Genomic DNA, 20,905 nt, shown 5'->3' on the forward strand with positions numbered 1-20,905 from the left:
AGGGAGGAGGCAATGTGCACCTGATTGCAGAATCTCAGCTCTATTCAGTCGCATGAACTCCAACCCACTGCTTTTGTTTTGTGTCAAATTTACAGCAGAGATGGTTACTTGTCTTTGACTTGGTCTGTCTGGTGTCTTCTGTGGCTGGGGACAGCTAACGAGCAACAACAGCAATGCTACAGAAAGAGCCATTTATCCACCAGGCTGCAGTTTGCTGCTGTGTGTAGTACAAGCCCAACAGCATTCCCATTATGCACATCATCAGTGTCCAAAGCTGTGTTAACAGTGTGGTATTCATATGTGGACAATGGATGAAGTCCACTGGTACAGACCTCTGTACAGTGGGTAGACAGAACAGAACAGTCGTGGTTTGATAAATGGAACAAGCTGTCCCTGGAGGCCTCCTGTGTGTGTGAGCCCTCGCGGATTTCCTGTATGGATTCCCCATATCTAGCTATAGCTTCATCTCCATCTACACTCAAACTCCATTAAGACAATTACCCTGCTGTGCTATTAACTGCACATGGGTCTCTAACTTAGGGCTTGAAGAGAACCACATGAGGCAGTTTGTAAAAAAGACGCATAAATGACAAAAATTTGCATCACGTCTCATGTGAGGCAGCACTTAGAGGAGTCTCCGCTGACCTCTCAAAGCTTTTCATAACTTCAAAGTGAGCTGCTCAACATTCATACATGAAAAGCAGGGCCTGGCTGCGAATAGTGAATACAGCAACAATACATGGAAAGAGGATGAAAAGAAAAAAGAAAACTATATTTCCCAAGGGAGTTCCTGGGTAATTAAAGATTCCAGGACTCGTCTCCAGCTCTTAATCTTAGCAGGCTACCTCACAGCTGTTTTCCCCACGGTCTGCCTTCTGCTGACACACTCGCACAACATTTAAATAAAAGATCTTGCACATGTGTTCATAAAAATTTGATACGTTTATAGTTTATGCCACATCTTAATCCTGTCAGGAGGGAACATATTGGAAGCTAGGCCTGGGTCGATACTGCAGACTTGGATGCTGTTGATTGATAACAGCGTGGCAAAGAAGTGACAGACACATCCGTGTCTGTAATTGACTTCTGATTAGCAAACTGAAGATCATTAGCTTGTAGTGCTAATGAACTTTGTGGGCTCGCACCAGTGTCAGTCAGGTGGGGTGAATGAACTAGTGGGTTAGCACCAAGTGGCCTGCCACAGTTTGAATCAGTCATGTTGCTGGCAGCTGCTGACAGAAAACACAATGAAAAGCAGCCGAGCGCAACAGATAGGTCTGCTAACCACATAGCTATCTTCCACTTGAGCTGCCATGACAGACTCATTACATCTTGGACAAAGAAATATCAGGTCTGGGTACAAGTTTCTGTGTGCTGGTCAAAAATAGCTGCTGCAGGCAGTTACTGTGTATCCAGTCGGGCTGAAACATATTTCTGTAATATGTACCTGTAATTCGGTTCAGCTTGGTGCCTATTTGTTTTTCACATTTGCTCGCAGGAACACAGACAGCATATCTTGCTATTCTTAACAGTCATTTGAAATGATAAAAGCAGCATTACAAATACCACAGGGTGCCTTCACAGGACAGAATCAGCTGCTGCAAAATGCAAATAATCACATATTACTGCATTTTAAATCACAGCTCATTATGGGGCCAGTGCCAGGTCTGATCTGAGCAGCTCTCCACTTTAATACCTCATCATGACATAAGACTGAAAGAAAATGCAAATTAGCTCTTCCCAAAGCCAAACAAGCAGCCTCCTCACTCCTGTCTAATAGACATGCCGTAGCTTGGTATGGATAAGATGAATACCAAAGGTGAAAAGAAAAAAAATGATACATAAAGTTTTGAGTGGAGATAAAAGTGAAGAGAGGAAGTGATATGTCCAAGACAGAAATAGGAGTAATGGAAAATACAAGAGCGGGCAAATAAAGAAGAGGTGAAGAGGAGAGCAATGGAAAGATGAGAGCGATAGGACATAATAGGAAAGACTTCAGAGATGTCATGGAACTGAAATCTGAATGTAAAAACTGTGTGGAGAAAGACATTAAGAGGGATAAAGGAAGAGAAGGAAGTGTGTTCGTGAGAATCTGTGAGCCAGTGGGGCATGTTGCCATTTTAGGAGAAGAGAAGAGAGTTGATGGTGCCAGACCATTTAAGGATGGTGTAGTCTATCCACTGTGCCTTAGGTAGGAAGAAAGCCTCATGTCAGTGTGAGATAGACTGGAACCAGAGAGGGGAACGACACGTGACGTTTGTGAAGAGAAGTCAGGAGGGCAAATATTCAATTATCGTCTTTTATTTGCCAAAGTTATCAACAGTGTCTCACTTCAACAGCTTATTAACGGAGTGATAATTGTTCAAATACGAACTCCCTTTCTTGATACCTTTTTTTGTTTCTGCATCTATTCCCCTCTTCAGAAAAATCTAAGCTGATTCAACTAAATGTGTCAGATTTTCTCTCCCAACACAAGAACAGCAGTTGCTATTGTTGCAAATCAGACCAAATTACATGGTGGACACTGTTCTAAATTTGGCTGCCTGAGGCAACTATTACTGAGCTGCTGGGCTTTGCTAACAGCTCTTTTACGGCATCAACATGTTGATCACATGTACCAGTCGCAGTCCACAGAGAACAACAGCACAGTGCCTTAGGGACCAATCAAATAAAAAAAAAAAACTCTCACACTCTTCTTTGTTACACAAACGGAAGCAACGATATTCAAAAGCTAGATTAGAATTTAAAATGCCCAAATAGTGATAAAGCGCTAGAGCAGAGAAACAGTGATGTAAAATATGGTTCCACGCAACTAATGACACAAGCGTGAGCGGTTAATCGTCAACAATGGACCAGCATTCAATGCATACAACATATCCCTTATGATTCCGATGACGTTTGGGTGATTATCTAATGATATCACTTCAGTGATTATCCAAATCTCACATAAAACACATGCAAAAGGACTATACAGCATATGGCTGATGTAGGACAGATTAGTCTTCATACAGTCACATTAAATCTGTCATTGTTGATTCACTCTGCATGAACACCATAAGCACGGTGAAATGCATTCAGTGTGTGATCTGTACATTATATTGATCATAATTTGTCTTTGTGCCATTAAGCTACTTTAGCAGGCATCTGATATTCATTGAAGCAGCTGCACCGTAAAGCATGAAAGAGCCGAAACAACGTGTGGCATTATTGGTGTGCTTTGTGAGTATCTACAGAAGTACAGCTTAAGGTGGAAAGGCACTTGAAAAAGAAATAAACCCCAAATGGATTAACATCTCTCTGCTTTCACTCTCTTGGGACAATGCCACCCTCAAAGTCTGGTGTTAACCTTCAGTGCACTTATGACTGACTATTAATGGTTGCTGAAGTGCCAATGAACATTACAGTCCATCTGTTATATAATGCTTTAGCACTAGAGTACAGATTACAGTGACCATGTTCCAATCCCCAGGAATGGATAATGAATAAAGAGCAGAGGCAAAATGGAACAGATAGGAAGGACAAAAGTCATTTTTACAAGGGGGATGATTGGATGAGTGAGAAGGGGGAGAGGAGTGAAAGAGCTCAGGATGAAAAGTAAGAAAGTTTGCATGCTATGCTATCAAAGGCTTTCAATAAAAGAGGTGAAGAATGAGGCAGTGATCCAGAGGGCAACAAAAGGTTGTATCTTAAAACATTTTTTGGCTGTTGCTCCAGCACGACAACACTTTCTGTTGAGCAGGTGTTGAAGTTCTCATAAATCTCGAAGCCAGAATGCACCTTGCAAATAAATGACACCACGGGAAAACAAACAGATCTCTGAAGCAGCTATTCTCCAAAGTAGCAGATTTTAATCGAAGAAAGTTTATCAACAGTGACTTGATAACTAATTATTTAATAACTCAAAAAAACTCCAAAAAATCTTAACTTCCCTAATGATGGCTCCGAGGTCAGTAAAGCAAGAGAGAAACTTCAGAAAATTTGATTAATTGTGACAGATCTCTTATCTTTAACTGCACCCTTTTACAGCAGAGGTCTATCAAAAGTCTATCAAAAAGCCCAAAGAAGCCCATTTACCCTCCATTTAGAGGTATGAGAAGTATGCGATGACGCTTGAGCTCGGTTTTCCAAACAGGAAATGTGGAAGATCTTAGCGATGGCTTTGAGCTTGGAAGCAGACTTGAAGAGCAGAATTATTAACAAGAAAAACTCGAGCACACACTTGTAAGCACTTTGGCAACACTGCTGCTTGTTAAGCTTTCTCTAGATCAAAATATCCATCTGTAGCCAGTAAGGGGGGGGGGGGCACAGCTGTTGCATACTAAACAGAAACCATTTGATCCAACAAAACCTAAATCTGTGCAGTCTATAAGCCTATTAGGCGAATGGCTTGGAGGTTTTAATCACTGTCCTATGTCTGTGGGGTCCATTATCCAGAGACTGCATTACGGTCACTGGCTACTCTGGAGGTCAGAGGTCAAAGCTCTCACACAATGATGCATGGTCTTTTATTGACTGACTGCGAGGCGGGAAGTGAGCGAGTAAATACATTCCATTTGTGAGCAAGTAAATTATTTGAAAGACTTCACTGACAAGTGTGTCTTCTAATTTAGATTCATGCACAGGGTTATTATATTTCTGAACAGCTGCATTCTGAACACATTTCTGTGCTCCTTTGAAAATGCCATTTTTTTTTACAAATAAAAGACAGACTAATAATGGGGGCTGGGCAGAAGCAGTAATTGCAGCAAGAATAAGCATTCTCCATTTTTCTTTTATCTTTCAGGCACAGAGCAGCTTTGAGTCTGCCGGACAAATTAGCATAATGAGAGAAAAGTAAATGAGCAATGCTTTCACGGTATGACAAAATGGCCACCGTCTGAGGCAAATTGTAGAGGTGTTTAAATGTATATTATGTGTGACTGTGGATTGAGAAGTGAGTAGAGATATTAGAGCTTGCGGGCCAATTATATGTATTCCTACATGTATTTTGTGTAATACCAGTTTACATGCATTAAAAAGAAAAAACCATAGATTATAAACTGAGATGGAAATGAGAGGTTCTGCTATGGCAATTACTGAGCTGATGGAAAGCAGTAGGTGGTATACAGACTAAGAACTTTTCCACCTGGGTCGAGTCTTTTCTTTTTTATCAAGGTGTAAACAAACAGTGATGGGCACAAAAATAGAATGACCCTAAAAAACTGCTGTTTGACATCATTGGGAAAGTGTTTGTATATGTAAACTGTACTCAGAGGGGTCCGAAAACATTTTGAAAAAGATGGCAATGGAAGTCTTGCTTGATCGAAATGTTGTGGCAGGTGAGTTGTTCTAAAAAGAAAGTGAGTGAGTGAGTGCAGAGGAAAGAGGCTGAAATTTTAAGAGGTGGAGTACAGGAGGCTTTCATGTTTGCACTTTCTCAGTTACTGCAACTAAATGATGAGAAACCTTTCAAATGGTACCTTCTGGGTTGTGCTGAAGTGGCTAGTTTCACTATTAAAATATAAAAACACTGGACGCTGCACCATTGTATTTGTAGTGATAAGCACCTTTTCCCAGACAGATGCGGCTCCAACAGCAGAGAAATGGGTTCATTGTAGCCAGTATCTCCTGCTCTTCTTTGCCCTTGTCCTCTCTATATTTCATAGAAACTCTCTGTGTACAAACCAGCTCAAATAAATGGCCATCAGATTTCTTAAAAAGCATCAGACCAGCTTAAAATTGAGCCTCCATATGTAGACCTAAATAAATGCAAGTAGCTCCACCAGGTCAAATCTAATTAGAATCTAATAACATGTCAGCAAATAATAGAAACTGAAAGGGATGACAACTGACTGGAAGAGGTGGAATAAAATGGTTCATCTATCTGGGCATCGAGCTTTCCCTGCTGGCCGTCCCAGAGTTTCCTTTCAATAATGCACAAGGGGGGCATCCACAGATCAGAGTGCGAATCATTTCGGACCTCCTACAAATTGATCAGCAGACTTACACTATTGCCTTTTGAGAAAAGTGAGAACGGACATTGATCCGTGCAATGCATTTCAGCCACTCTGTGATTTATCGTTGTTGGGAAGGCAGTCGCTTTCTTTAAATACATCCAGAAGTGAAACCGTTTCACATCCCACCCCAAGTACAAAGAGGGAATCGCTTACTGTTTTCTACAATTTATCCATCCAATCCCTTCACTTACCATCTTCTGCAGGTGCTTCTCCTTGCGTACGTCCACCATGACCAAACCTTCTTTGACCAAGCCAAGGCCAACATCATCCTTGGTGTCTCCAAACTGTATTGTGACGTGTTGGCAGGTGGCACCCGAATACTCCACATTCAACAGGCACTGGCTGTTCTGAATGTCACGCACCACACAGTCCACCACATCCGCCCGGGCATCTTCCTAAAGAGGCAAGAGGAGGAAACCGAGGGTCAGGAAGGTGTGAAAGGATTTGTGATTTAAATGAAGATTTTGGTGATGGAGACAATAAAAGACCAGAAAATAAATGAAAATTATAAATTGGCTCACATACAACGAGCTGAAATGCAGAGGCTGATTGAAACATGTTTTTGTCACATTTTTGGTCAGCATGAACACAGTCAAATCACTCAGTCATCAGTCAGTCGTAAAGGAAATCGATCATCAGTTCAGCCACTTCCAGAGAACTGTCAAGAGTGCTTGCTCTTAACTAACCTCCAGCTCATTCTGTAGCCGTCTTCCTCAGATAGCTGCCTCACCCTCTCTTATTCCTAACCTTCTACAATGTGAAAGGCCACCGTTTGATTGAACATATGGTGGAGAGGACAGTGTAGGAGTTGCAATACTATCTTGACCCCAAATCCTTCAGCAGTCAGCAGGTGAAACGAGACAAATAAAGGAGCTGCATCTTCAAAGGCGAGAAAACAAAAAAAAACAGTTCCTGGCCATAGTCCATCCCTCACCAGCACCATCTATCTCTTTGCTTCCCTTCTTTCTCGCCCTGGTCTTGTCTCCATGGCAACCCCCTTCCAGCTAGCCGCCCTTGGTCATGTGCGCGTCTGGTGTGTGCGCGCAAACGTGGGCAGGAAAGCTTGTTCAAGGCACAAAACTAAGGGTCTTTTTTGTCCCCTGCGCCCCCTCCGGTCAACTTGGCAAAGGTGCTGCAGGGGAGCTCAGGGCAAGAGAGAGGGGGAAGAAATGGAGAGAGACTCTTCTGTGAAAGAGAACTATGATAGCAATCATGAAAAAAAACTATACAAAATGAATGAAAGGCTGTCAGAGCCCCACTCTCACCCACAGTGTGCGAAGAACAGACCACTATGAAAGAAATGGGAAATAGTTTTTTCATCTGCACTTTAAGATTCTGTGCCGATACCAGACATCTTCTTCAAATTCTTTACTGTCATCATCACTGACTACAAGACGAACTTGTCAGAAGCATTAATGTTGCATTTCGTCTCTCAGAAAGCACGTTTGTATTAAAGCTGCCAACATTAAATGTCTGATGAATGTGCTTCTAAATCATTCCAGATCTGAACAACATGGAAGATGTGTAGTGACTGAGGGTGTTTTCCAGAAGTGTTTGGCAACATTCAATTTGCCATGTTTTCTTTTTAAAGTCACATCTAGTCACCAGTGGATTTGACCATGTCTGTAATGAGAAAATGTTAAGATGGTAATGCAATATAAGCAGAGGAAGTTAGTAATCCAAGTATGAGCCTCTGCTTTTACAGAGCAACTATTTTGAATGGACTTGTGCCTGTCTGGCACTGATGGTAAATATCACTCTATTTAATTAGCTGAAAAGTCATAATAAAGAAATATTGGGGTGTTCTGAGTGAGGGCATGTGGCTGTTGATGACAGCCATAATAAAGCCTGATTAAATACAGCTAAAATGTGGCAGCAGTTGCACTTAGAAATAGATGCTGCAGCGAGTTGGGATGGATGCAAATACTTTGATACAATCTCAGGTGAGAGCTTTTTCCTTGCAGAACAGTAGGAATGTGCCATGATGCTGACACCTTTTGAAGATATTGTCACTGTGCTGAATATTTGATGAAGAAGCAGTGGGATAGAGTATCAATTTCATCCCACTGACAGACTTTTTATATTAACAAAAAAGAACTTTTCTAAAACTGACTACGAGACCAATTATGACTAGTGAAGACAAGACGCCTCGTGCAGGGCATCAGGTGGCAGGCTGCGAGACAAAGGCAGCAACCTATCTGGCAAAGGTTCAGTTCACGTGGGGCACCATGCTGTCAGTGTGGCAGACAGCAAGCACACATGAAAGGAAAACCAAGAGAAACGGAAAGAACAGATGCACAGTGACAGAGAGAGTGAGCAGGGGAGGTGTAAGGTGCATGTCAGCTTCAAACATGAGGTTTAGCTTTTTGTGTTTGTGTATATGGGAGCTGTAACATGAGGGTGATGTCTGTGTCCCCTGGGTAGCACCAGCAGATGGGCCACTTTCTTACCAACTCAAGAGACAGGTGACAGCAAGCATCTCTCAGGAATACCAGCTTGCGATTGCACACATTTTTTTTTTCCCTCCAAGAGGGGGGGGTGAAGATAAAATCTAAAATTAGAATTTTATTTTCAAAAGTCGTAATGCTTAGTAATTCATTTAAAAAAAGCATATACTGAGTCACAGCTGATCACTACAAACCGGCGTACATTCTCATCTGATGTTGGTGATTAAAAAATGTGGAAGATAATAAAAATTTAATGCAGTTTTTGCACTATAAGTACCTGTAGTACTATGAACTACAGGTTCCACTCTGGATTTTCAGTTCCATGAAGCTGGTTCAATTCTTACCAGATTGCATGACTAAATAAATTGATTTTGGAGACCTAAACTTCCCGGGAGCAGGTTAGGTTTGGAGAAAAGAGATCAGCTTATGTAAAAGCACCGCCTCCTGACTAATCCCTTCTTATAGAAAATGAAAAAATAAAACGGCCGTTGGTGCGTTAACAGTTGGCTACGTTGTACTCTGAAGCATTTTTACTAAAGATATGTCAGCCAAAGGGAAGGTTTATGTACCCTAAAACAGGGGTTAATTGCTCTAAAGCTTGTTCCTTTCGACTTTCAACGTCAAAAGATTTGGACGTAACATTTATGACTTCATTAATCAGAATCATCGTTGTAAGATGAAAGATTTCCGGACCGTTTTCCTCACACATTATGCATCAAAATTGCATCGACTAATGCCCACACGACTTTTATAAAGTGTTCATCAGACAACTAAAAATGTCACAATGTCAACTTGTTTTTGTCAGTTTCCCCTCCTGCTTTGGCAGCAGCTGCTGTGCTGCTCCATCTGTTTTAAATGAGAGTGAACATATCCAGAGTTGGAAAACTTGATATCAGCATCTTAGTACCACTTAGCAAGATCTCCATTATTAGTTGAACCTGCCTTGAAGTCCAGGCCTTTGTTAAAGTTGCTATGCAAATTAGGCGCACATGAGTAGAAAAGATGTTTGCAGGTGTTAGGATACTGAATAATAAGTTGGCTTTTGAATGTTTTTTAAATCAAAATTGATAATAAAACAATGTCTCTCAGAGTAAAGTAACTATTCTCAAATTTTCTGCCAACATTAAAATCAATGACTCGTCAATGTTCTCTTTGCATGAACCACATCTAATTTGTATGAGCATCATTTTCCCCAAAACTTGCCTGGAATGAAAACTCAGCCCTGTCTTTTACAGACTTATCACCCTGTGCGGTGCAACTCAAATAGTTCTCATGTCTTGCCAGGAAAGTCAACTTTCAAAAGCTGGCAGAAAATGAGACTGCTGAAGCTGATATCCGAGTTCATTTTGAAGCTTTCAGCTACGACACATCTCTACTCTTGCGTGTGTGCTCTTACATCCTGTGGGATGAGGATGTAGGCGAAGGCATATTCGGTGGCCTGTGCTGGCAGAGTCCTGGTGCTGAAGGCAGGAGGTATTGCAGCCAGACGGGTGGATGACACAACTTCTCTCTGAAAGAGGACAAGAGAAGGACAAAGTTAAGACCCAACATAGGGCAGTTCTCATAGCTGTTGGTCCAAACATAAATAGTGTTTTTATTCCAGCTTCTGTTCATTTCCAATTCTAAATGCTGTAACAGCAAAACCTCTTAAGTTCTTTCTTTTTCCATTTAGACATATCTGTGTGAATGATGCTGTTAGAAAGGCATGAACTTGTGACTTATGGCTAAAAAAAAAAAAAAAATCATTTTATTCTTCGGTAAATGCCACAGTATTTGCTAACAGTGGAGAAATTCGCCCAATGCTTTCCTTTCCAGGTACATCATGTTCTGGAGAATGTCAGAGACAACCTGAAAGTGGAGTGCCTCTGGCCATGGCTGTCACAGATGCGTAAAAACAGAAATTAGTAAAGAAGGTTGCCGACAGGAGTCCATTTCAGACAAAACAGCTGTGCAAGAGGGGGATAATAAAGATTCTCTGCTTCAGCTACTAGCTAAGAGTAAATATGACAAAAGATGTCAAGCTGACAGCTGCCAGACTCATCAAAATGAGTAAGACATTAAGATAACCCCATTGTTTATTCAAATTCAATGGTTTAAAGTATGCATGATAGACAGAAACTCAGAGATTTTAGCATCACAAAAGGAATTCATTAGCTTTGCAATGACACTGATGCGTCATTTGTTTTAGGACATTCAATCCCACAGTAGTCTCGTCTGTTTGAATTCATGCTAATTCCAAGTTCAGCTCTGGTATTTGACTTGTTTCAGAAAGTAAACAAACTGCAGACAAACACTGTTTTCTTTTCTTTTTTATAAACTAAATTCCCTTTTTATGAGACATTGGAACATCCTGACAGTTCTAAGCCACTGTGACCACAGGCTAATTACTGATCATCACAGGGTACACTGACACACAGTCAGACAAATACAGCTGTTAGAAGTTGGAAGTTCTTTTTAATGATCCCCTCATCTCTTAGGTTAATGCGTTCATTGGACTGTACAGTCTAGACAGAGAATACACTGAACATTCCTCGTGGATAAAATGTTAAGATTTATCTGCACCATATTAGACTTTAATATCACTTTCAATGTGGGCTTTAAAAATGAAATGACAAAAGTGCTCTGCTGTGGTTGCTAATGATACTATAATCATTCAGGTGCTGACCTGTGCCTGTAAGACATGGCTATATTGTCAACTAATCGCTTGTGACAAAGGGGCATGAAATCAAGGCCAGACTGACTCAGCCTGAAATGACGCGGAACTACTACGAACGAGGCCCCGTAGATATCAGCTTGTTTCTTTTTTTGTTTGTTTCCGGGTTTTTTTTCTTTTGGTGTGTGTGTACCAGGTCTGCCTCAGAGAATCACACTTTCAGCAAGATGCCAGGATGCATCGCATCTGCCAGCCAAACCTCGATCTGCCCCTCGCTCTGAGGTCAGTCACACACTGTGCTGCTCCACTGCATCATGGGAAAACTCCTGCAGGGTGAGGGTTGGCTGCATGAGCCACTTAGTGATGCAAGCATGTGTGTGCACGTGGGAAGAGACAAAACTACGCAGATACAAGGATGCAGCTCCTTCGTCATCGTAGAGTAGTAACAATAAAAATAAGAGCGATCCAGAGGGGGTTGTGTTTTCTGAAGTGTTGAAAGGACAATAAAAAATAAAAAAAAAAGATGCTCTTGGCTACACGCTCTGTTTTGCTTCAGTAATAAACAATGTAAAGGAAAACAAGCTCCAAGGACACAGGAAGGCTTTGTTGGAAATGGAAATTAAAACAACTCGTGAGCAAAATAGAAAAGAGATCCCCTTTTTTTAGATTGTAAACTGTGGCTTTGGCACATGTCTTCTGAGGACCAAACAGCAGCTTTAATGACGACACTTTCCACCTCACGCAAACATTTGCTCACGTGTGCTTACACAATCCAATTTATGGTCACAAAGGTACTCACGTTGCCATAGTCAATGTAGTAGACGTGGACCTTTGCCGGTGACTCAACTTTCTCCACTCTGGCTCTGTACCTGCAGCAGCAAGAGAATAATTAGGAGCAGAAGGAAGATGGAGAGAAGGGGAGGAGGAGAAAAACGGAGCCCAGTGAAACAGAGATGAAGACAGAGGGCACGAGAGGAAAGGGGGATGAGTAAATGATTCTGTGCTTATTTCCCTGGGGAGAAGGTGTTGGAGAATCTGTCTGTTGTGATCGGGGGAGAGAAGCGGATAGGATGAGCAGACCGGGGGTGTGAGGGGGGACAGAGGGGATCTATCAGGACATGGGAGAGCTGTGAAAATTGCACAGAGGCCTCCTTGCAATAAAATACAGAAATTCAAACCCGGTTTTGCCTTGTAGCAAATACTGTTAGTGTATTAGTGCTAATCATGAAGCCCCTGCAGTTTCCCTTTGTGACGTTTGATTTTGGGACACATTTGACAGTCAAAATTTGAATGAAAATAAATTTTACAGGGACCTGCTTATCAGTGGAAAATAAAACCAAAATACTTCAGTCGGGTAAAATAAGTGTCTGGTTTCCTCATACTTGATTCAGTGAGTCTCTCCTTATCACCATCACCTGTCTGACTCTTGACTGTAACGAATTAACGAGAGCGTGGAAGACAAATTTCCTGCAAACCAAGGAATGCGCGAAAAAGCCAAATAATTAGGGATATGCGGACGAAGAGGGAGACAATAGAACAACTTTAAAACTGAAAAGTGATGGAAGAGAAGACATAAAAAACATAAAAAAACACCAATGAGTGCAAATAGTAGCAAAGAGAAAGTGAGAGAAGAAGTGTGAGTGACTGATGAGCAGCGTCCCCCCCCCCCCTTCTATTCACTTTGACTGTGGTTTTTCAAAGAGGCTTTCAAAGGCAACACATTTTCAATTAGCCCCTTAATGAAACAAGTCAACATTCCAAATGCATCACAGAATCCTGAGATATGACCATAGAACAATGCAACCGTGAACCTAATTAGCTTACCGAATAATATTGGGCTGATAAAAAGAAAAACAAATCTGAGACACTTGCCACCTGGAGCAGGATTACTGATTTACTGAGAGACTTCCAACTTGACAATAGAGACAGTGAAGGTTTCCAGCAGGTGGCTTGTTTAAAATGCCTGTGATACGGGCAGGAAGACTTGTTATGCCCCCAGAACCAGGACAGAAAGGTGGAGGGATGCAGAGAGAAAAGAAAGGACAGTGTTAGGTGAACATTTGCTTTTTAATCAGTTTCATAATCTTCTTTTTTTCCACCGTCACTTTCTTGACAGATTTGCTCCCTCCCTCGATCACGGTGACTTCTATCTGTCCCCACGACCATCTGTAAAGTTCATATATCCAGGGAGGTGACTAGATTAAGAGACGCGAGTGTGTGTGTGTTGCCGAAAAGCTACTGCTGATTATAAAGAGCCAAAGCAGTGGCAGAAAGCTAATTACAACCCTGTAGGTGTCTGCAGCGAATGCATCGCAGGCTTAAAATGAGACGAGGTTCAAATAAAATGGCTCATATACCTGAGAGGAAAAAACTAAACATAAGCATTAAAAATGAACAGCCGCAAAATTAAAACCATTCTCGGGTGAAATAAATAACACTAGGCAACTTGTTATGTAGTTTACTGGGAAACTTATTGGGCTGGCATTCATGTAGATGTTACTTTGACTCCACCCCACAAAACGTTATTAAAGATGAGTCAAACCACCCATGACGATGCACTCCCAAATGGCATAAGAGTCTTGCAGCAGGACAATATGCCTGTCACGCTCCAGATTCTGGACAAGGAGCCATTGGCTTCCAATCTCCCCTGATAACAAACCAATCAAGCATCCAAGGGACGGCTAAGACATTCAGATTCACAGAGGCCCTGCCAGCTAACCCACGAGAAACGAATCAACTAAAAGTCCATATCAACACTAATATATGGCATTTCAAAGCAATTCTACTTTTTTTCCCCTCCCATAAGATTTTGAATCAAGTTGGAATAATCTTCCCAATGTTTTATAGTCACTTGTACACTTACCATTCACCATCAGCAAACTTGGCTATGCAGTAATCCCCCCGGCGTGCTGAATAGGATCCTTCCACAGGGGGCTGGGCGGCGATCTCGGCTCTCATGGTTTCCATCAGACTCTCCAACTGAGTTCCTGAAAAAAAACATACATGGGTAAGCATTCGTTCTTTCAAATGCATAGAATTTTATCTCAATGGCCTCTCTCTTTGATACAATACAATTATTTAACCTTTGTTATCATTTGACCTAAATGGCATGTAACGGAGAGCAGAAAATCAGGAGATTTTGTTATAAAAAGTAAATTAAACAGAATCACTGCCATTGCTATAATATAGACAAAAGTCCATCTAAGCAAAGGAAATGTATACAATCAGAACCAGGTCAAAAGCCATGTTAACCCCTTTACTTACGGACACCAAAAATACACAAAAATAATCTGCGGCTTTTGTTGCTATTAAACCCATTAGCTCCGTGCAGCTTATGCTGGTTTGACCCTGGTGGTGAAATTGAGCTTCGAGTTAAGCCAGCTCCCAGTGGGGCTTTATGGCCTATCAAGTCATTATATCATGCGCGGCAGACCTATTATGCTGGATTCAAAGCAAGATTGTGGCTGTCAATATGGTGGGAGGTGGAGAAATCAGAAAGCTGCCTCGTGTGGAACCAATGACTGCGGTAAGTGGGCAACTGATTTGCACCCATCAGTTGCATTCGGGGAGCCGAGTACGTGCGTCTTTGAGAGCGCCTCTTTTCCGCCGTGTGTGTGAAATGTACAGCGCGTGTTTATGTGTATATTTCAGAGTATGTTTAGGCATCCCTGTTTGTGAGTGCTCCCAAGTGGCTGCATGTTTGTGTGAGGAGCTGTGTGAAGTGTGTGGAAGTAATTACAGCAGCTAGTTTAGTTAAGTGGCCCATATGAATTCGCATGGTGGCATTTCTCAAGCCCGTTTTCACAAATATACCACCTGGAGGGGGTTTGTGAGCAAGAGGGCCAGATTAATGTGGAATGGACCATCCTCAGACATTAATATAATATGAAAAAATATTAAACTTTAAGCTCGTTTTTGTTTTTTTTTGGTCATTGCTTCATTTTAAGCAGACTTGACCAAAATCCTGAACAGCTTTTTGCAGCAACATGTCTTTTCCCATTACCTTGTTTGCTTTCAAATAAATGTAGTCAACACACGCGTGTGAATATGTGTGTATGCACAATATTAGGATCTGCTGATGATGCATGTTACTACCAAACATGCATCTTTCAGGCAGGCACTGTACACGCTTCTATTTCTGTGCAGCTGCTGCTAGCCATCATTAACACCTAATATTATTTATACTGGTGGAAAACAAGAAAATATGAATAATGATGTGGTTTTCTCACAGTTATCTGTGCAGAGACAGGCGGGCAGCTGCCAACCAATAGCAGACAGGAAACCTTCATTTACATGATGTCAAACTAAAAGAAAAACGAGACCAGCTCTAATGGGAAGGAAAGTAGGATGAGGAAGCTGGGTCTAATGAGTCTAATGAAGAGGACAAAAAAACAATGATAAACTTCCTTTGTTCCATTTTGTGCCGAGTGCGGCCTTTTTCCCTCTCACACATACTGCAGAAAGCAAAGAGCTCGTCGAGTAACAGTGAAGCCAGTTAAAGTCGAAGAAGTTAAAAACTGGAATCGAAGCTGTGAGAACAGTAAAAGTCAAAAAGAACCTTTTATCGTACCGGCAGTTCATAAAGCTTCAAATGGAACCAAGTGAAACTGACTTCAGACCCAGTAAGTGATGAGAAACGTGTTCTATGTCTGAAAGACAGATGATGTTACGTTAACAGATTGATGAACCCATTAATGTTGTGCATCCCATGACTAAAAAGTGGGAGGAAAACATTTGGAACAACAGGGGTTTGGCTGCTTTATACACCAGCTTCCTTTAAGTCATATTTATTACCAGTTTAAAAGGCTCCAAAAGGTTTAAAAAGGTTGATGTGAATTCTCATTTTTTTCACTTTTGTCCAATAAAGGAGGTAAAAAAAAACACTTAACACAAAGACATGTAAAAGAAAAAATGGGGTGTGCAAGGAGCCTCATGTAAATGACCACAATTAAAACTAATCTGGCAGCAAGCACTGTGGAACAAAGCTCCAACGAACTTTACATGCCGCAGGTGAGCAGAGAGAAACAATCAGCCATCTGGTGCGGCTTCAGCAAACGCTTGCGGAAAGGCAGAGTCCCTGCGAAATCCTGAATAAATACAACCGCCATATTATGAGGGAAACACAGCTCAGAGAAACTGCATTACAGAGGCAGATTCCAATTTAATGCTGGCATTAAGTCAACCAAATATCTGCTTGCAGAAGGGGTAAAACCATGTTAGGCATGAGTGCTCATTTCGTGTTAAGAGGAGAGCCAAAGCGCCAATCCAAAAAGCAGCCAAACCGCTTACTGCGCCTGATGCTGGCCAAATTCTTTTTGTTTTCATCTCTTTATTCCTCTTTCGCCCCTCATTCATTCGGTAATTTGTTTATACATCATAATGACTGCAGATGTTTGTAAATCATATATAATTACATTTTGAAAGCCCAGCGTATAGCGCAGGAGCGATTAGGCTTTCAAACAAGAAAACAATGGAGACGATGAGCGAGAGGAGGAGGAGGGGAATGAGGGGTGACAACAGTTTACAGGTTGGTTGTGATCGGATTTGATTATTTTGTGGCACATGGTGTGTAAGCAGAGACAAGGGTTTGGAGAAAATGCCCTTTTCAATAGGCATCCCAAGGCTCCAGTGAATTCTATTAAGCTGTTTACGAAAGCCATTACACCATACAAGGAAAAATAATCACAGTACGACAGAGGCACAGGCCAAGAGAGCAATGGTTGCTTATGAAAGCAGTATAATTTCCAGCTTTATAAGAGTGAAGGAATTAGGAGTCAAATTGGAGTGCATCTATGAAAAGGACACCTGCCAGGAAGACAAGCACGTGAAAAGGAACTGGAAACATAAACCAAGCGAAATGGAATGCAAGACCTGTAGGACAGAGAAACAGTCAAAGCGAAACTGACATGCAAATTTGTTTTTTCTGCTCCTCCAAATACTGCAGAGCCTTTGTTGTGTGTCCTGCCTGGATGAATCTACAGTGTATCACCAACTAAATGAATTCTGATTCACAGCTGCTGAGCAGAGCTTTGTGCTTTAGCTTACTCGTTTGTTTGGAGTGTCAAATATGCATAAGGCTTGGGCAGCCTTCATCCTCTGGGGTAGGAGTGGCTACATTTCAGGGTATGTGAGAAACGGTAACAGTCAACAATGAAAAACAACTCAACAAAAGCGTAGGACGCGATGGCTTAAGCAGTCTGCACTGTAGGCAAATGCACAGATTGTGGGTGTTCAACAGAACCAGCACTTGCTTGGGTGTGACAAGAAAAGAGCAGAGACAGGAGATAGGCCATTTAGTCCCTGTCCTGAGTGATGCTTTAAGTAGTGTCAGCTTCCGCCAAGGGTTGAATGAGACCACTATAAAAAAAAAAGATTTAAAAAAAATACAAAAAAAAAAGATCCCTCTGCTTGACATATACTGCTTCACTCCCACTAGAGAGGGATATGGATTGCATCTCATGTGAACTCCCCTCACTACCACCAATTACCCTCCTCCATTCTTCTCTTGCCAGCAGTTCTGAGCCTTTGATAGAAAAATCCCCGTTTCTGTAATTGGAAAAGCCATCTCCGAAAAATGTAAACAGGGGAAGCATCTGCGGCTCTCCTTTTGCACAAACCTCTCCTGTTCCTCTCTGCCACCTGTCAAGACTCACCCGGCTGATGCTAAAGCCCTCATTTGATTGCGAGGGCTCCGAATATACTCACAGGATGGACTCTCCAAATGTGTGCGCATTTGGCCAATTTCGACGAGAACCCCATTTGGACCTGTAAAAATGGCTCAGCGGTGTGAAAAGTGTCACTCAGCCGTTCAGCTTTAGGTAATGACCCAAACGCTGGCATTAGTGCAAATCGCGCTTGCTGGGGTAGGGAACAAATGTGGATGAACACGCGTATTTTCTGCCTGAAATCAAAAGCATACCACCTCATACCGACAGGTGAGCTGACCTTTTGGAGCTAACTTGCGTATCAGATTCAATAATGAATGCCTTGAGAGGAGCGAGATAATCCAGGCGGGTTCTGACCTCTAAATATTGCATCTGCTGCATTGGCAGGGGGACGGCAAAATGACAAACAACAGCATCGGCTGACAAGTCCATTGCAACTTTCATTCACCTGCTCGGCTACTTTGTTCGGTGTAGGTATTTTATCAGATGGCGCCACACAAGACTCGGTACACACTTCAACTAAATTAAACATGAGGCACTGAAGGATCATGGACAAGGATATACAGGGCATACCCTAGGTAAAAGACCTCATAATTATAAATATTCTATTCTCAGCCTGTTAAGGTACTGAGGCAGTGTGGTAGGCCTGTTTTCATGCTGATAAATTGTAATTACTCTGAATAAAAATGACAATTAACATGCTTTTGCAAATAAGCAGCTTTAGCGCGAATACGATCGCAAACACACTTGGATAACAGTAGAGCAATTAAAGCCATTCTCCTTTAATTTGATGGGACTATTAAACTGTTCACCATAATCATCCCTACAATTGTCACATTTAGGACTTTCGTGCATTTCTTTTGTCTTTAGCCTGGAATCTGGGTTCATTTCTCTATTGTACAATTAGTTCTTTTATTGAATTGTTTTAATTAGACTGTTCAACTGACAACGCTTATGATTAACAAAAAAATGACTTTCTCAAAAGGCTTTTAAGAAGGGGGCGGGGGACTTGTAACACTAGTGTAGGAGTTTGTCTCGAGCCCTGGCTGACTTTGATTCGATGCCCACAGCACCAGAGAAAGTTTTCTCAACCAAAAATTACTGATATACAGTAACTTATTCCCAAAAAAGAAGGAAAACCATGCAAAAATCCTTCTGATAAGCATCCCGGTGTGCAATTCTTTTTCATTTATTTTTTTATTAAGCCTCATTCAATAAGGCAATTATCACTTAGCTGCATTGACATGACATCCAATTAACAAGCCACCCATCCTGATCAACATGAGTTGCATCGCTTATTGTTAATTTCCTACTGAAATCGACACCTTTAATAAAGAGGAGCAATTAAATAAGCTCATATGAAAATGCTCTGGTGCTACCGAAGACAACAAAGCCATATATTAAAAAATTAGATTGGAACAGAACACGTCAAACTAATAAAACTCAATTTCAAAAGACAGAATTGAGTCTGGTTTCAAGTCTGTTCAGAGAAACCTGCTCTCTGCCTGCACCGCTTCATCAGTAGCTGGGTCCAGCATCATTAGGTGATGAACAGCTGCTGTGTGTAAAGGGTAGAAGTGTGAAAAATGTGGACAGAGTGGCACCTGGTTGAGGGGGGGGTGACTCCACTCATTATGAGTCTGTATGGGTGCCAGGAAACAAGCACTAGACAGGATGTACCGCCAACAGTGCTGCAGCTGAGGCTTGGGGTGAGCAGAAAATGTGTGTTTGTTGGTCAGAGCCAGGACTAGCAATACAGTACCATGAAGGTGACAAGTGAGTGAGGTCCAGAGCACGGGGGAGCAGCTAGCTAGATGAAGTCATTCCAAAAATCTGTAGGCCAAGGTAACCAATACAGACGTGATAAAATGTTTGAGAGTTGTAAATAAGCACACGCCATAAACAAAACCTGGACCTCGGCAGAGTGACAGCCACGCAGGTTTCTGATGAGTCATTCTGAGGGTATGAGCTCAGCATTTGGCCATCGTCATCTTTGATTTCTGGAGCCAGAAAGAGATGGCTCTGACAAAGACACATTATGTCAAGACTGCAGCACTTATCACTTAATGCAACCATATGCCTCATTATGCATTGGTCATAAAATCTGTCCCAGTATAGTTAACTATAATTAGCTATGGAGTCTAACGGTTTAAACTTTTTTTCCCCAACCCTGGAGCCGTGAACACACACGACGTTGGGCACTTTAACATCAGAGTGCAGTACACAGTGACTGGCTCTTTTTCAGGGAGCTTCAAATGGCCACTTTAAGAAAAATATTTTTGGCACCTCCACTTAGGCTTTTTGGGGATTATAAATAAGTCATTCATTCGTTTCTATTCAGTTCCTATCTTTCAGACTCATTGCAAAGTGGAATCAGAATATTTTCCTTAATCGGTGTATAATATCCCACACAGAACAAGCAAAACTATGTCTTCTTTAACGTCTTAAGTATGCGATCTTTTGTTACAACCCATCCAAGACAGCTCTGGTGACTCCTGTCACTATCGGAGGTCCCTGAGATGCTTGTTCAACCTCCTCCTAAAGGAATCCTGAACTAAAAACCTAAAACCTTTGATGACCATCTTTGATTTGAAAAACCTTCGACAGGTTGCAGCCACTAGAGTTTCCAGCCAGAATGACTTCTGAACTGCGTTTAGCTATAATTATGTCGACTCTCCAGCATAGTGGTAAAGCAACAACTTTACGCAGCTCAGACTCACTTCCTTCTCTGTGGCCTCTGTGTTTTAGTGTCCAAGGTCACACAGATCTGTGCAGGTCCCCCTCTGACAGTAATTACATATAGCCTCAGGAGAGGGAACAACACAGATGAGGAGAAGAAGGGGATAAAAGAGAGACCGCAGAACTAAGGAGAGATAATGTGTGTGGGGGGAAGAAAGTGAGACAATAAAAAGATAAATGAGTACAGCAACAGATAAAAGACCTAAAATAAACTGAGGATTAAAGACCAAAATCCCTCCAGCTTCTCAGTGACTTAGAAAAAAAACGTTCCTAACATGGAATTAATCACTTATCGAGATTGTGTAAAGATAATCATATATGATGAAAAAAAAAAGAAAGAAAGAAAGAAAAAAAAACGATGCCAGTAATTAAATTTGAATAATCAAAATGGGAAGAGGGGTAAAA

The 20,905-nt window shown here is 41.6% G+C and overlaps 1 protein-coding gene across 1 annotated transcript in view; it reads right to left on the minus strand.

Annotated features, from left to right (window-relative positions):
• snd1 (staphylococcal nuclease and tudor domain containing 1) overlaps positions 1–20,905 on the minus strand; it is a 152,593-nt gene that overhangs the window by 7,684 nt on the left and 124,004 nt on the right. Inside the window, exons 19-22 of the mRNA XM_072377184.1 lie at positions 13,960–14,083; positions 11,896–11,965; positions 9,840–9,953; positions 6,188–6,391 (exon numbers count right to left, since the gene is read on the minus strand). Of these exons, the coding sequence (XP_072233285.1) occupies positions 6,188–6,391; positions 9,840–9,953; positions 11,896–11,965; positions 13,960–14,083 (512 nt within the window). The remainder of the gene's footprint in view (positions 1–6,187; positions 6,392–9,839; positions 9,954–11,895; positions 11,966–13,959; positions 14,084–20,905) is intronic.

Source organism: Leuresthes tenuis, unplaced genomic scaffold (genome assembly GCF_036924035.1).
Source record: "Leuresthes tenuis unplaced genomic scaffold, fLeuTen1.0.hap1 SCAF_23, whole genome shotgun sequence".
In the NCBI taxonomy this organism is placed as follows: Eukaryota; Metazoa; Chordata; class Actinopteri; order Atheriniformes; family Atherinopsidae; genus Leuresthes; species Leuresthes tenuis.